This window comes from Aspergillus tubingensis, assembly GCF_013340325.1.
Source record: "Aspergillus tubingensis WU-2223L DNA, scaffold_8, whole genome shotgun sequence".
NCBI classification, from domain to species: Eukaryota; Fungi; Ascomycota; class Eurotiomycetes; order Eurotiales; family Aspergillaceae; genus Aspergillus; species Aspergillus tubingensis.
In genome coordinates this window covers 4,972,940-4,985,511 of record NW_023336282.1, presented here as the reverse complement: position 1 = coordinate 4,985,511, position 12,572 = coordinate 4,972,940, and the positions used below count along the sequence as shown (strand labels likewise).

The 12,572-nt window shown below is 52.3% G+C and overlaps 5 protein-coding genes across 5 annotated transcripts; 4 read left to right on the top strand and 1 right to left on the bottom strand.

The window, feature by feature from the left end:
• Nucleotides 1-161: 161 nt before the first annotated feature.
• Nucleotides 162-1,683, top strand: AtWU_07935 (FAD-dependent oxidoreductase; the record flags this gene model as incomplete). The annotated part of the gene is made up of 2 exons (XM_035503044.1): nucleotides 162-273; nucleotides 332-1,683. The coding sequence occupies 2 exons, from the start codon at nucleotides 162-164 to the stop codon at nucleotides 1,681-1,683; spliced, it is 1,464 nt and encodes a 487-aa protein (XP_035358937.1).
• A 1,325-nt stretch (nucleotides 1,684-3,008) lies between these two features.
• AtWU_07934 (RNA-binding protein) lies at nucleotides 3,009-4,229 on the top strand (the record flags this gene model as incomplete). The annotated part of the gene is made up of 4 exons (XM_035503043.1): nucleotides 3,009-3,048; nucleotides 3,135-3,414; nucleotides 3,472-3,909; nucleotides 3,965-4,229. 4 exons carry the CDS (start codon nucleotides 3,009-3,011, stop codon nucleotides 4,227-4,229), a joined length of 1,023 nt encoding a protein of 340 aa, XP_035358936.1.
• A 1,591-nt stretch (nucleotides 4,230-5,820) lies between these two features.
• On the top strand, nucleotides 5,821-7,556 carry AtWU_07933 (bifunctional nucleoside/nucleotide kinase/histidine phosphatase family protein; the record flags this gene model as incomplete). Its single annotated transcript, XM_035503042.1, has 4 exons — nucleotides 5,821-5,871; nucleotides 6,156-6,228; nucleotides 6,279-6,865; nucleotides 6,912-7,556. 4 exons carry the CDS (start codon nucleotides 5,821-5,823, stop codon nucleotides 7,554-7,556), a joined length of 1,356 nt encoding a protein of 451 aa, XP_035358935.1.
• Nucleotides 7,557-8,503: 947 nt separating this feature from the next.
• Nucleotides 8,504-11,897, top strand: AtWU_07932 (putative vacuolar morphogenesis protein AvaB; the record flags this gene model as incomplete). Its single annotated transcript, XM_035503041.1, has 4 exons — nucleotides 8,504-11,120; nucleotides 11,167-11,275; nucleotides 11,320-11,805; nucleotides 11,855-11,897. 4 exons carry the CDS (start codon nucleotides 8,504-8,506, stop codon nucleotides 11,895-11,897), a joined length of 3,255 nt encoding a protein of 1,084 aa, XP_035358934.1.
• Nucleotides 11,898-12,200: 303 nt separating this feature from the next.
• On the bottom strand, nucleotides 12,201-12,491 carry AtWU_07931 (uncharacterized protein; the record flags this gene model as incomplete). The annotated part of the gene is made up of 1 exon (XM_035503040.1): nucleotides 12,201-12,491. One exon carries the CDS (start codon nucleotides 12,489-12,491, stop codon nucleotides 12,201-12,203), a length of 291 nt encoding a protein of 96 aa, XP_035358933.1.
• Nucleotides 12,492-12,572: the final 81 nt, after the last annotated feature.

Here is a 12,572-nt window from a genome sequence, read left to right as displayed (position 1 = left end):
TGCTACAGCTATTGCCAGTATAGACTTTGCACGAATCTTCTCATGGTTTATATCGCGTAATCCCTGGGCGTGCCTCAGCTATATAAGCTGGCTCCTCTTCTCCTCCGTGGATATACCAGAAGACATCATCCGAGTCTCCAAGAACAATGAATATGACTACAATGGCTGCAGACGGAAAGATTGTCATCGTTGGTGGTGGGCCAGTGGGCTCTCTGGCGGCCCTCTATGCCAGCCATTACCATGACAATGTAGAAGTATACGAACTGCGTGGCGGTATGTTCGTACAAGAAGCTCCCATACTCATACATCCAGCTAACAAGTCCTCCTCTAGATGAGCGTCTCAACCCATCAGGCGCCTCTCCCCTGCTTCAGAAGTCCATCAACTTCACTCTCTCCGAACGGGGCATCAGAGCCCTCGAAAAGTCCGGTCGAACTGACCTCCTCCGCGCCATCATGCGGACTGCCATCCCCATGCACGGCAGAATGGTTCACGGAAGAAGCGTATCAGGCAAACTCCAACAGACCTTCCACCAATACGATGTACACGGAAACTCCCTATACTCTCTAGACCGCAAAGCCCTCAACATCGCCCTCCGTCAAGAGCTCGACGCCACCCCTAACGTGAAGATGTTCTTCCACCACAAGCTCATCCGAGCAGACATGAAAACCCGCAAGGTGTGGTTCGAGCAACGAGAAGACCCCAACACATCACCATCCACAACGACACCACCCCCACCCAAAGAAGTCCCCTTCGACTTCCTCATCGGCGCCGACGGCGCCCACTCCACCACCAGACAACAAATAATGCGCCACACCCCACTCGACTACCAACAACAATACGCCGACACAGTATGGTGCGAACTCCGCATCCCACCCACCGAAAAGACCAACTCCTACCGACTCCCCCCCAACTACCTCCACATCTGGCCCGGAGGGCAATACATGTTCTGCGCCTTCCCCTGCCCAGACCAATCCTTCAACTGCATTCTCTTCGCGCCAGCATCCTGTCTCGACTCTCTCAAATCCTCCCCTCCAACCACCCTCTTCGACTTCTTCGACACCCACTTCCCGGGCGTCTGCCCAGACCTAATCTCCCAAACCTCCCTCTCCCAACAATTCTACCAAAGCCCGCACCTCCCCCTCATCGGCATAAAATGCAGCCCGCACCATTACGGCTCCACAGCCGTGATCATCGGCGACGCCGCGCACGCCATGTTCCCGTTCTACGGCCAGGGACTGAACGCAGGGATGGAGGACGTTCGGATCCTCTTCGATTTACTCGATGAGCACCGCGTGTTCAGTCATGGCAAGTTGTCGAGTAATAACAATAAGGAGCATGCCCGCGCCGCGGCGTTGACGGAGTACTCGAATCAGCGTGTTCGCGATGCTCATGCTATTCATGACCTCTCCAGGAGGAATTATCTGGAGTTGCGGGGTGGGGTGAATTCGCCGGTTTACAAGGCGAGGAAGTATGTCGAGGAGGCGTTGCAGCGGTATGTGCCCGTTTTGGGGTGGAAGACGCTGTATTCGAGAGTGAGCTTTAGTGATCAGAGGTATTCGGAGGTTGTGGTTAAGAATCAGTTGCAGGGGTGGGTGTTGTTGCTTATGTCTGGGTTGGGAGTTCTCTTGCATGTATTGGTGTTTGGGGTTATTGGGGGTGCGGTTTGGGGGTTGAAGGGGTGAGTAGCAGGTAGTCTTTCTGGTTGGAATGTGGTGATATTCCTATATGTGCTGGGATATCAAAAATGGATGGGGAAAGTGTAAATATTAGTATGCTGTATACGAGTGACGAGACGACTGGTGGTGTTTCTATAGTTTGAGTGAAAAATATATACCATGAGTTTACTGTTTATACTTGAAGCTGTCTTCTAAGTGATTTAGTCCGGGCACGGGGTTTTATTATTGAAGTATAAGGGGTTTGGGTTGGCTGCTCAATATCTAAGAACAAACCGTTCGATAATTAGGGCTAGGAGTGTATATACCTTGGTAAGTGCCCTTAGGCAATGACTGTACCAATTGCCCTTGACTTGTAGTATTGCCAGGGCAGATACGGAGTATTCTATCGCCGTGGAGTATCCGTAGGCTTATCATGTAGGGTATGCTATGCAAACTGAATATCGATAGCGTTAGGATGAATTCTATAATTGTAAGAAAACATATTTTCTACAATTGACTACGATGTGGAATCATTTCACGAGTAAAAATCCATTCTTTGATAAATCTATCTTGAATAAGGGCAAGGGAATACAAGTCATCACATCGTCAGACAGCAGTTGGAACGATTGTCAATCCGCATGTTTTATAAACTCGGAACAGGTCTGTGTGAAATCTTGCTTCATCATTGAAGGATGACTTGTATGTGTGGAACGCTGTAAACAAAAAAGCAATAAACAAAGACAAGGAAAAAGTATTGGTGACATTTCTGCAGATCTGCAGAGCAAATAACGGAATGCATTAATCCCGTAGCTTTGAAGCTGCTGTCGATTAGACAGTTACCATATTAGGTAGACATCTGAATTGATTCTGAATCTGCTGTCGAAGTAGATGTGGAAGTGAGTGAAGATGGAATGAGAAAAAACAAAGGGCGGCTTTATATGAAGAAAATCTCCCCCGGTTCGCTAACAGGCCAATCATCGGCAGCGCAGAGATTAATCCATCTACAGCTGTTTGTTCTGTTTGCGGCATTTGCGCTGTTTGGCTCCATTTCGCATCAAAAAAATGTAGAGGGCAATTTCTGACGCAGGCTACAGCGTCGACGTTTTTTTTGTGTTGGCATTCGCTTTTTTTGTTGTCCGGGGGATTTTCTCTTGCCTTGGATATTTCCTGGAAGGCAATCGTTGGCTTTCTGTGACTCTTCTTTTGTCCTGTTCACGGTATGAATCCCCTCTTTTGACTGCCATGATTGTCTGTCCGATTAGGAAATAAGTAAATTCTGTGTCAATCCATACTAACGAACCTTGAATCCATAGACTATACCCTCACCCCTCACTTCACATTCTACCGTCACAATGGTCGACGCTCCCGAGAGCCCGAGGCCCCAGGAACAAAGTGTGTAGGCGATCGCATTGGGCTGCTCACTTCGGGCTGAATCCAATTTTTCACGGCCATATCCTAAATCGCTAATGCGTGCCTAGCTCCCCAAAAGAATGTCTTCCAGAATGGGGTCAGAACCACAGGCCGGGCCTTCCACTCCCCCAACTGGCGTGTGAAGCGCGATGAGAGCCCTAGTGGCCAGAGCGCCGCTGCCGGGTCCCCCGGTCCCAAGACCAGCACCTCGAGAATTGCATTCAGCAGACCCAGCCCGCATGTGCCCCAGGCCATCTCGGAGGGCCGCCGTCTCTACGTGGGCAACATGCCCTACACGGCCAAGTCGGAGGATGTGCAGGCTCTCTTCGATGCGGCTGAGTTCCGAATGTATGGATTCTTTGAACAGAAGACACCCGTGGGAGTTCCAAACTGAGTGCTTAATAGCGAGCGTATCGATATCGCCATCGATCCTTTTACCGGCCGCAACCCCTCATACTGTTTCGTCGATCTGGAGACCAAGGAGCTGGCTGAGCGCGCCATGACGGAGTTGGACGGTCGGGACATGCTTGGCCGTCCCGTCAAGATCAAGCCTGGTGTCGTGAAGACCCAGAGTGAGCGGGCTCAGCAGCAGCAACAGCAACAGCCGCGCTCGGATGCCTCCCCTCGTGAGACTCGTTCTTCTCCCTTCAGCATGGACCGGTGGCGCCGCGGCGACGAGGCCCAGCCCCCGCGCACCCCGTCGAAGACCACTACCACCACCACTGCCAGTACCCCCTCCAACAGCGATCCCAGCCGTCGCCTCTATGTTGGCGGCCTCCCAAGGTTGACGGACCAGGAGGCGATCACCAGCAACATGACCAACTTCTTCAAGGATTACAAAGTGTATGGATTGGTTCCTGCGTGTATAGATTGTCCAGGATGCTAATTGGCTGCATAGTGAGAATGTCAGCAAGCTGTTCGCTCCTCACCCCGCGAAGAGATTCGAGCCCGGTGACCACTACTACCTGTTCGTCGACTTCAGCAGCGTCGAGGAGGCTGAGAATGCCATGAACGCCCTGAACCGCGCTGAAGGTCCCTGGGGTGCCGTCCTCCGGGTCCAGAGAGCCCGTGGAGAGAACAACTCGCAAGAGCGGAGACCCAAGTGGTCGTCCAGCCGGGACGAAGCCACCCCGGTTGCTGAGGAGGTTGCGGCCGCCGCATAGTCTCACTAGCGCGACACATCGGAGCAATCATCCATCATGGGAATCAGACTTGATCCCCAACACTAAAAATAGATGCCTGACGTTGTTACGATATGAATAAGGGGCTTCCACCCCAAAAAAAGAAGTTACGAACTACGCTCATCCGCCTCCGCCTCCGTTGATAAGCCGCGGACTGGGAGCCAATGGCACGCCATGGGTCTGCGGAAAGGGGCAATGCTTAGCAGGGTTGCTGAAGAACCCGCGCTGAAGCATCTATCGATGACCTCGACGTTCGTATCCGTAGGGCTACGCATCTACCGTACGGATATGAGACGGAGACGGAGACTAAAAAAAGGGGGACACGGTTAAAAATATCGGCCCGATGGCCGGCAAAAGCATTGCATAGCAGGACGCCTGGAATTTACCTATCTATAATATCCACAAATGCATATAATCACTCATGACTATCCATCATCCATCTCTTGTACGTTTTCCGTTTTTGGGTATATCTCGCAGTCAATAGATAGTAGGAGGTAGTAGTTTCGTATCGGTCACGCGCACTCGAGAAAACTTCAATTCCCGCAAACTAGACGGAATCGACCGGAGCATCACCCAATATTGGGCTCATTGGGTCCAGACTACGACGAAAAATCGCTCATGTAAATCGACCCCAGGAGTACGGGGTAATGAGGAGTTCGGCTGATAGTCGTCCAAAGTCCCACCAGGGAGACATGCAAGGGACCCAATCGGCGTGGCTCCATTCGATATCAAATAATATAGGATGATAGTACCAAGTCAGTATCATATCATGCGATCCTCGACTATAAGAAGTGTCACCAGGGGAGCCTCTCAGGAACTTTGCACCAAAATTTCACGTCCAGATCCAGACTTCCTTCGTCCATCCCGACGCGCCCCTCTTCCCATCCAGATTCGGTCGCGATTTTACCCGACGAAAACGCAGGAGATCACGTGTGGACAGAAGGGAGGCAATATTACTACTACTAGTTCAATTCGGAGGGAAATTGTCGGGGGGCTAGACGATCAGGCAAGACTGGGGAAATTTCCATCTCCCCGGATATTCTGCGACCGAAGTTTTCCAGAGGTGTTCTGAGCTGCTTCGATTCTACCTTCAGGGAGTGAATGAAATACTTTTAAAGGACTGGATACTTCCTGCCTGGAACTCTCGGCCTTGTTGCGACTGCCCCGCGGCATGACGTCTGTGCTTCTTCTTCTTCACCGCATCGAATTGTTGGGTTTAATGGCATCCAACCAGAGCTGCTGTTGATCGATTAACTTACTTCCACTACTTTGTACTACTTGCTATTGCTACTCCCCCCATACCAAAGACAGGCCGGATCTGTCCAAACTCAACTTTCTAGAATATTTTCTCCCTCCGACACGTCCCATTACTTGCAGATTCTATCACACTTTCGCTACTCTCACGCCCTGTGCTTTTTCACCCGCTACTGACCTTATCCGTCCCTATATCCTTTCTTCCGGCTTGCGTCCGGTCGGGCACCCCTGGTGGCCGAGGTCTTGAGTTCGCCTCATCCCAGTCAAGTCGATCCCAGTCAGGAGTCGACTCCCTGCTCATTCCTTCCGCTCATTCATCATGTCGTCCGGTTCCATTCGGAGGGGCAATGGCCATAATTATTTCGCCAGCGTAAGTGAAACGGTTCTTTTGTCGTTGTCTGTTGATTGAGTGGCGCGGTGACCCAGTGTTGCCGGTGACGTTATGTACTGCCCTGGCATGCGTCCGGTGAGGCTGTATACCCCTCCTTTTGGGAGGGGCAATTGCCCGGATCTGCGATGACCCTGGACATATTGCACTGCAACGCTGCTTGTTTATTCTGTATCATGTTTATTTCGTCGCAACTTGTTACTCTCCCAATTTGGGCATCTACGTCGTTTCGCAATGGCAGCATTCCAGAGACTTACTCTTCTTAGTCCGATGACTCGAAGATCTGTGTGGTCATGGTTGGCCTCCCAGCCAGAGGCAAGAGTCTCATAGCTGGAAAAGGTACGCTCTGGTGATTTTGGCTGTTGGACGTCAGGCACTAATTGATGCAGCTATGCGATATCTTGCCTGGGTTGGCATCCCCGCTCGGGTATTCAACGTCGGCAGCTACCGTCGTGCAGGCACGCCACAGCCCAATGCGAACTTCTTCGACCCTCATAATACCGAAGGCGAGAAAATGAGACGCGCCGCCGCCGAGGCTGCGGTGTCTGATATGCTCCAGTGGTTTCAGTCCGGGAAAGGCGTCGTAGCTATCTTGGATGCGACCAATTCCACGAAAGAGCGACGGCGCTGGATCCATGAACGCTGCCAGGAGGCAAACGTCGAAACATTATACGTCGAGTCAATATGTGATGACGAGGACTTGATCATGAACAACATCTTGGAAGTCAAGACAACGTCGCCGGACTACAAGGGGCAGGACCCGGAAGTTGCTGCTCTCGATTTCCGTAACCGCATTCGCAATTATGAGAAGGTCTATGAGACCATTGATGATAACGAGAAGCACTTCACCTACGTCAAACTCATCAATGTCGGATCGACCGTCATCATTAATCAGATTAAGGATTACCTTTCCAGTCGGCTGGTCTACTACATCCAGAACCTTCACATCAAACCTCGCTCGATCTGGTTATCTCGAGTAAGTTTTCCTCCTCTTATGAATACCATTGATCTAACGTATGTAGCACGGCGAGTCAGAATATAATCTAACGGGGAAAATTGGCGGCGACTCCAACATTTCAGAGCGAGGAGAGGCATACGCCCGAGCGCTGCCCGGGTTATTAAAGAAGTCAGGGGTTCCACCCAACACCAAGATCGTTATTTGGACGTCAACTCTGAAACGTACGATTCAAACGGCTCGTCATCTCGCCGCGGAGACGGGCTTCGAGAAGCTAGAGTGGAAGGCGCTGGATGAGCTTGACTCCGGGGTCTGTGACGGGCTCACGTACGAGCAGATTGCGGAGAAGTATCCGGAAGACTTTGCTGCGCGCGACGAGGACAAGTACAACTACCGCTACCGGGGTGGCGAGTCATACCGCGATGTGGTCATCCGGCTAGAGCCAATTATCATGGAGCTGGAGCGTAGCGAGAACGTCATTATTGTCACACACCAGGCCGTTCTCCGCTGCATCTATGCCTACTTCCTCAACACGCCACAGGAGCAAAGTCCCTGGATGGAGGTGCCGCTCCATACGCTGATCAAGCTCACGCCGCGCGCATACGGCACCGACGAGCAGCGCTTCAAGGCAGACATCCCCGCTGTTTCGACATGGCGTGCGAAGGGCACGTCGGCCAAACACCAGGAATATCCCACGGAGATCAAGGCATGATCTGAGAGGCATTCCGACGACTATTATTATATTTGAAGCTTGAAACACATTAGACCTTTCGGTCTTATAGTTATCCTACCTATCGGTTTTGCCTTCTCTCATTCCCGATCGGGATCTGGCTTACCTTCACATTGTACATGCGCCGTGCGTTCACTCCATTCTTTGGTCTTGATATTTGCAAAAGTCCGGATTCCTTGTCGGTCGCGGCCCGTCGGGCTGTGTTATGGGTTTTGATCGGTCGGTTGGCAGTTATGGAATTGATTCATTGCATGGGATCGGAGCTTTAAGCCAGCGGATGGCACACCCATGGATGGGATAGTAGCGGTGTGTGCAGGACATCCATCCATCGGTTAGCTTAGCATAATAGACTAGATACTCAAGACAACGTTGATATAATCATTGCTACAAAATTTTCTAAAATTAAATGACACGCAAGGGATGCTGTCACAATTTAATCCAGAATATAGATACATAGATAGTTGTAGTACAGACAGCCGGGCAAACCCATCTTGGCACACGGCCCGGGGAGACAGACAAGGGCAGCTGTCCGGTCCAGCTGGACACTCACTACTCCTCCGTAGGAGCTCCGCCGCTATCAATCAACCTCCGCCCAACCACCGCACCACATCACTCACCTACATACATACAACGAACACCCAAACCATGACACCCACCTCCACCTTCTAACTCCGCCCTTTCCCCCGAGAGACTAATTGCACATTCTCACACCCACGACATGACATGAACCTAACCCCCGATCGATCGCGAACGGCGCATTACCTACCTACCTCCCGAGCATCCATCCTCCACAACGTACCGAGCTAGCTAGCTAGCTAGCTACCCAGCACACCGCCCTACACTATACGCCTACCGATACCTTGAATATATACACAACACATACATACGCAGAGAGCAGCAAAGACAGACAGGGGTTTATATCTTCGACAATGTTATCCGCATTCACGGCCCGTCCGCTCGTGGAACTCAAACCGCGCGATCGATCACGCATCGAGTCTGTGCTGGCGTATGGGGATCGCGTCCTGGCGGGGCTGAATAATGGGAGTTTGAGGATATATCGGGTGAATGAGGAAGACGAGGGGGAAGAAGAGGGGGAGGTACAACAGCAGCAGGATGGTGATGGGAAGGGGAAGGGGAAGAAAGATACTACCGAGCAACAACAACAACAACAACAACAACAACAACATGGAATCGGCAACGGCAACGGCAACGCAGAGACGGGGATAATCGCGAACGGGACTACGAACGGGAACCGAGAACAACAACAACAGCACAGCAAGAAACCCACGGAGCTGCTCCGCGAAGTGGAAAAGTTCTCGCGGTATAAGATTGAGCAGTTGGCGCTGATTAAGGAGGCTAAGGTGCTTGTTTCTCTGTCCGGGGGATATGTGTCCCTGCATGATCTGGGGACGTATTCGTTGCAGGAGCAATTGGCGAAGACGAAGGGGGCGACGACATTTGCGGTGACGTCGAATATCGAGAATGATTCCGAAACGGGCGTGCCTGCTATTGTGTCGAGGGTGGCGGTGGCGGTGAAGAGGAAGATAATGGTGTGGGTGTGGAGGGATATGGAGATGGAAGCGGGCGGGCCTATGGAGATGACGCTGGTGAGTGGGATTAAGACGTTGACGTGGGTGTCTGGGACGAGGTTGGTGGCTGGGTTGGGGTCTGGGTTTGTCATGGTTGATATTGAGGGGGATGGTGGTGGGACGGTGACGGATTTGACGGGTCCGTCTGGGATAGGGGGATTAGGGGGTCAGGAGAGTACGGGGAGACTGGCCGGGGTGGGAGTCGCCAGTATGAGTTATATGGGACTTGGGGGTAGTGCGCCGAAGCCGTTGGCGACGAGGTTGAAGGAGGGTCAGGTGTTGCTGGCGAAGGATATCAATACGCATTTTATTGATGTGCAGGGGAATTCGCTGGGGAGGAGGCAGATACCCTGGAGTCATGCGCCGGCGGATATTGGGTATTCGTATCCGTTTCTGTTGGCGCTGCATGATGCTTCGAAGGGGGTGTTGGAGGTGCGGAATCCGGAGACGTTGTCGCTGTTGCAGTCGGTGCCGTTACCGTCTGCCAGTATTATGCATATCCCGCAGCCGACGATTAGTCTGGCGCATGCTGGGAAGGGGTTCTTGGTGGCGAGTGATCGGACGATTTGGCGGATGGAGGCGCTGAGTTATGATACGCAGATTGACTCGCTGGTCGAGAAGGGGTATCTGGACGAGGCGATCAGTCTGGCCAGTATGCTGGAGGATGCGCTGCTAAGGGATAAGCAGGGTCGGCTGCGCCAGATCAAGCTGGAGAAGGCTGAGGGGCTGTTCAAGATGCGAAAGTATACGGATTCGATGGATCTGTTTACGGAGATATCTGCGCCCCCGGAGACGGTTATACGACTGTATCCGAAGATCATCGCCGGGGAGCTCTCGTCAATTGTCGAGGAGCCGGAGGAGTCCGAAGATGGGACAACAGATAGCCAGTCTAAGACGCAAGAGAACAATAGTCCAGCGGACGCGCCGGCTGCGGAGGAGCCGCCAGCGCCGAAGACACTCTCGCATGCTCCGTCAGTGATGTCACTTCTGCGGACGCGGACAGATGATGCCAGCGATGCGGGCAGTATTCGGGGCAAGGTCGTCGAGGAGGCCAAGAACGACAAGGCGCTGGAAGGGGCCGATCTCAAGCTGGCTGTTCGTGACCTGCAGAGGTATCTGGCGGATGTGCGGAGGCGGTTCCAGCGCTTCCTGAACCCGGATGGGACGCTGAAGGTGGTCGATGCGACGACGGACGGCGCGAACGATGCGTTGACGGACTCGGTCATGAAGCTGCTGAGCATTGATCCGGAGGGTGAGTATGATCTCGGGGAAGCGCTGCGGGAAAAGGCAAGACTCGTGGACACGACTCTCTTCCGGGCGTACATGTACGCGATTCCAGCACTGGCAGGATCATTGTTCCGCATTGCCAACTTCTGCGACCCGGATGTGGTGATGGAGAAGCTGGAGGAGACGGGACGCCACAACGATCTGATTGACTTTCTATACGGAAAGAAGCTGCATCGGCAGGCGTTGGAGCTACTCCAGAAGTTTGGACAAGCCGACGAGGAAGAAGAGACGGCGCCTCAGCTGCACGGGCCGAAGCGAACAGTCAATTATCTGCAGAATCTGTCTCCAGACCATATTGACTTGATCCTCGAGTTCGCTGAGTGGCCGGTACGCCAGGATCCCGAGCTGGGCATGGAGATATTCCTGGCAGATACGGAGAACGCGGAGACGTTGCCAAGAGACCGCGTGCTAGACTTTCTGCAGGGCATTGATGTCAACCTGGCTGTCCGATACCTGGAACATATCATTGGGGAGTTGAATGATATGACACCAGATTTGCATCAGAAACTGCTCGTCCTTTACTTGGAACGACTAAAGAAGCACCAAGCGAAAGAGTGGGAGTTTTCGAGTCTGGATGACTATGTCAATTGGCAGAGCAAATTCTTGAATATGCTCAGGTCCAGCTCTCAGTATTCTCCAGCCAAGATTCTGGATCGACTGGATCGGGACGGTGAGTACCCTTCTTGCGCTTACATTACGTTGCTGACTTGCGACAGATCCCGAGTTCTTCGAGGCGCGAGCGATTGTCTTCAGCAAAATGGGACAGCACCGGCAGGCACTGGAAATCTACGTGTTCAAGTTGGAAGACTACGTCAAGGCTGAAGAGTGAGTTGCATTATCGATTTACATGAGTTCTGCTGACCGTTCAGATACTGTAATCATCTCCATAAAGTGGAAGATACGACTGCTGCGGATGGAGCGGCTTCGCGCTGTGTAGCTCTACTGCCGTATGAGGATGACAAACCACCGATTTATTTGACTCTATTGTCTCTATATCTATCGCCGCCGCATGGCTACAAGCCACGGTACGGGCCCGCGCTTGAGGTGCTGGCCAAACATGGATCCCGGCTGCCACCCAATTCTGCTCTGGATCTGATCCCGGAATCGCTCCCGGTCAAAGAGCTCGAGTTCTATTTCAAGGGCCGTATGCGGGCCGCCAACACAATCCTTAACGAGAGCCGGATCGTGGCCAACCTGCAAAAGGCAGAAGACATCAAGACGCAGGCGCAATTGTTGGTAGGAGAGGGGACGGACGGGCGATCGACGCGCTCGCGACATGTCACCATTACCGAAGAACGGGTCTGCGGCATCTGCCACAAGCGGATCGGAGGCAGTGTGATTAATGTGTTTCCGGAGTGAGTATAACCAGAATCTGTTGACTTGAGCCTAGCTAACTGAAGGCAGTAATACGGTTGTCCATCTTGGCTGTGCCAATCGCATGCGTTGAGCCTGATTTGTGTGTATATAGAGGTTCATGGTTTATTGTGGTATCGGTTATCGCGGTTTTTTTCTGTGCTTTTCCTGGTTTCTTTTCTTTTTCTCGCTTGTTTGATCTTCCTTCCGCATTTCCTGGCCATGTCTTGTTCAACGAAAGCATACCGGAGTGGCGGACATTTCCTACACGATGATACCCCGGGATAGCGGTATTCAAGGATCCATGCATATGATTTATTTAGTCGTGATTCGTTCTTCGTCAGCCGTAGCATCCACACACTTTCTCTCAATTGTCTCAACTTCGGGTATGGCAGGATCAAGCATCCTCTTCCACAACCTCCTCTCCGTAGTTTTCCTCCTCCTTGGCTTCCTTATCAGAGACCTTTTGACCCTGTGCCTCGGCAGCCTTCTTGTCCTCTTCCATGCGCTCGGTCAGGAATACGTTGATGTCGTTCTGCAGAGTGGGTACGAGCTTGCGTAGTTCAGCGAGATAGGTCACCTTCTGAGGGACGGCGTCGGCGGAGGGGAGCGGGGAAGAAATGCTGTGCTCGAAAGTGCGAGACTGGTCGGGAGCGACATAAGCAGCGTGGAGCTTGTTGGCAGACATTTTAGGAGATCGCGTGGAGGATGAGAATAGAATATTAATTAAGGTATATGTCGCGGGGAAGGAATCAAGTGGGATGGATAA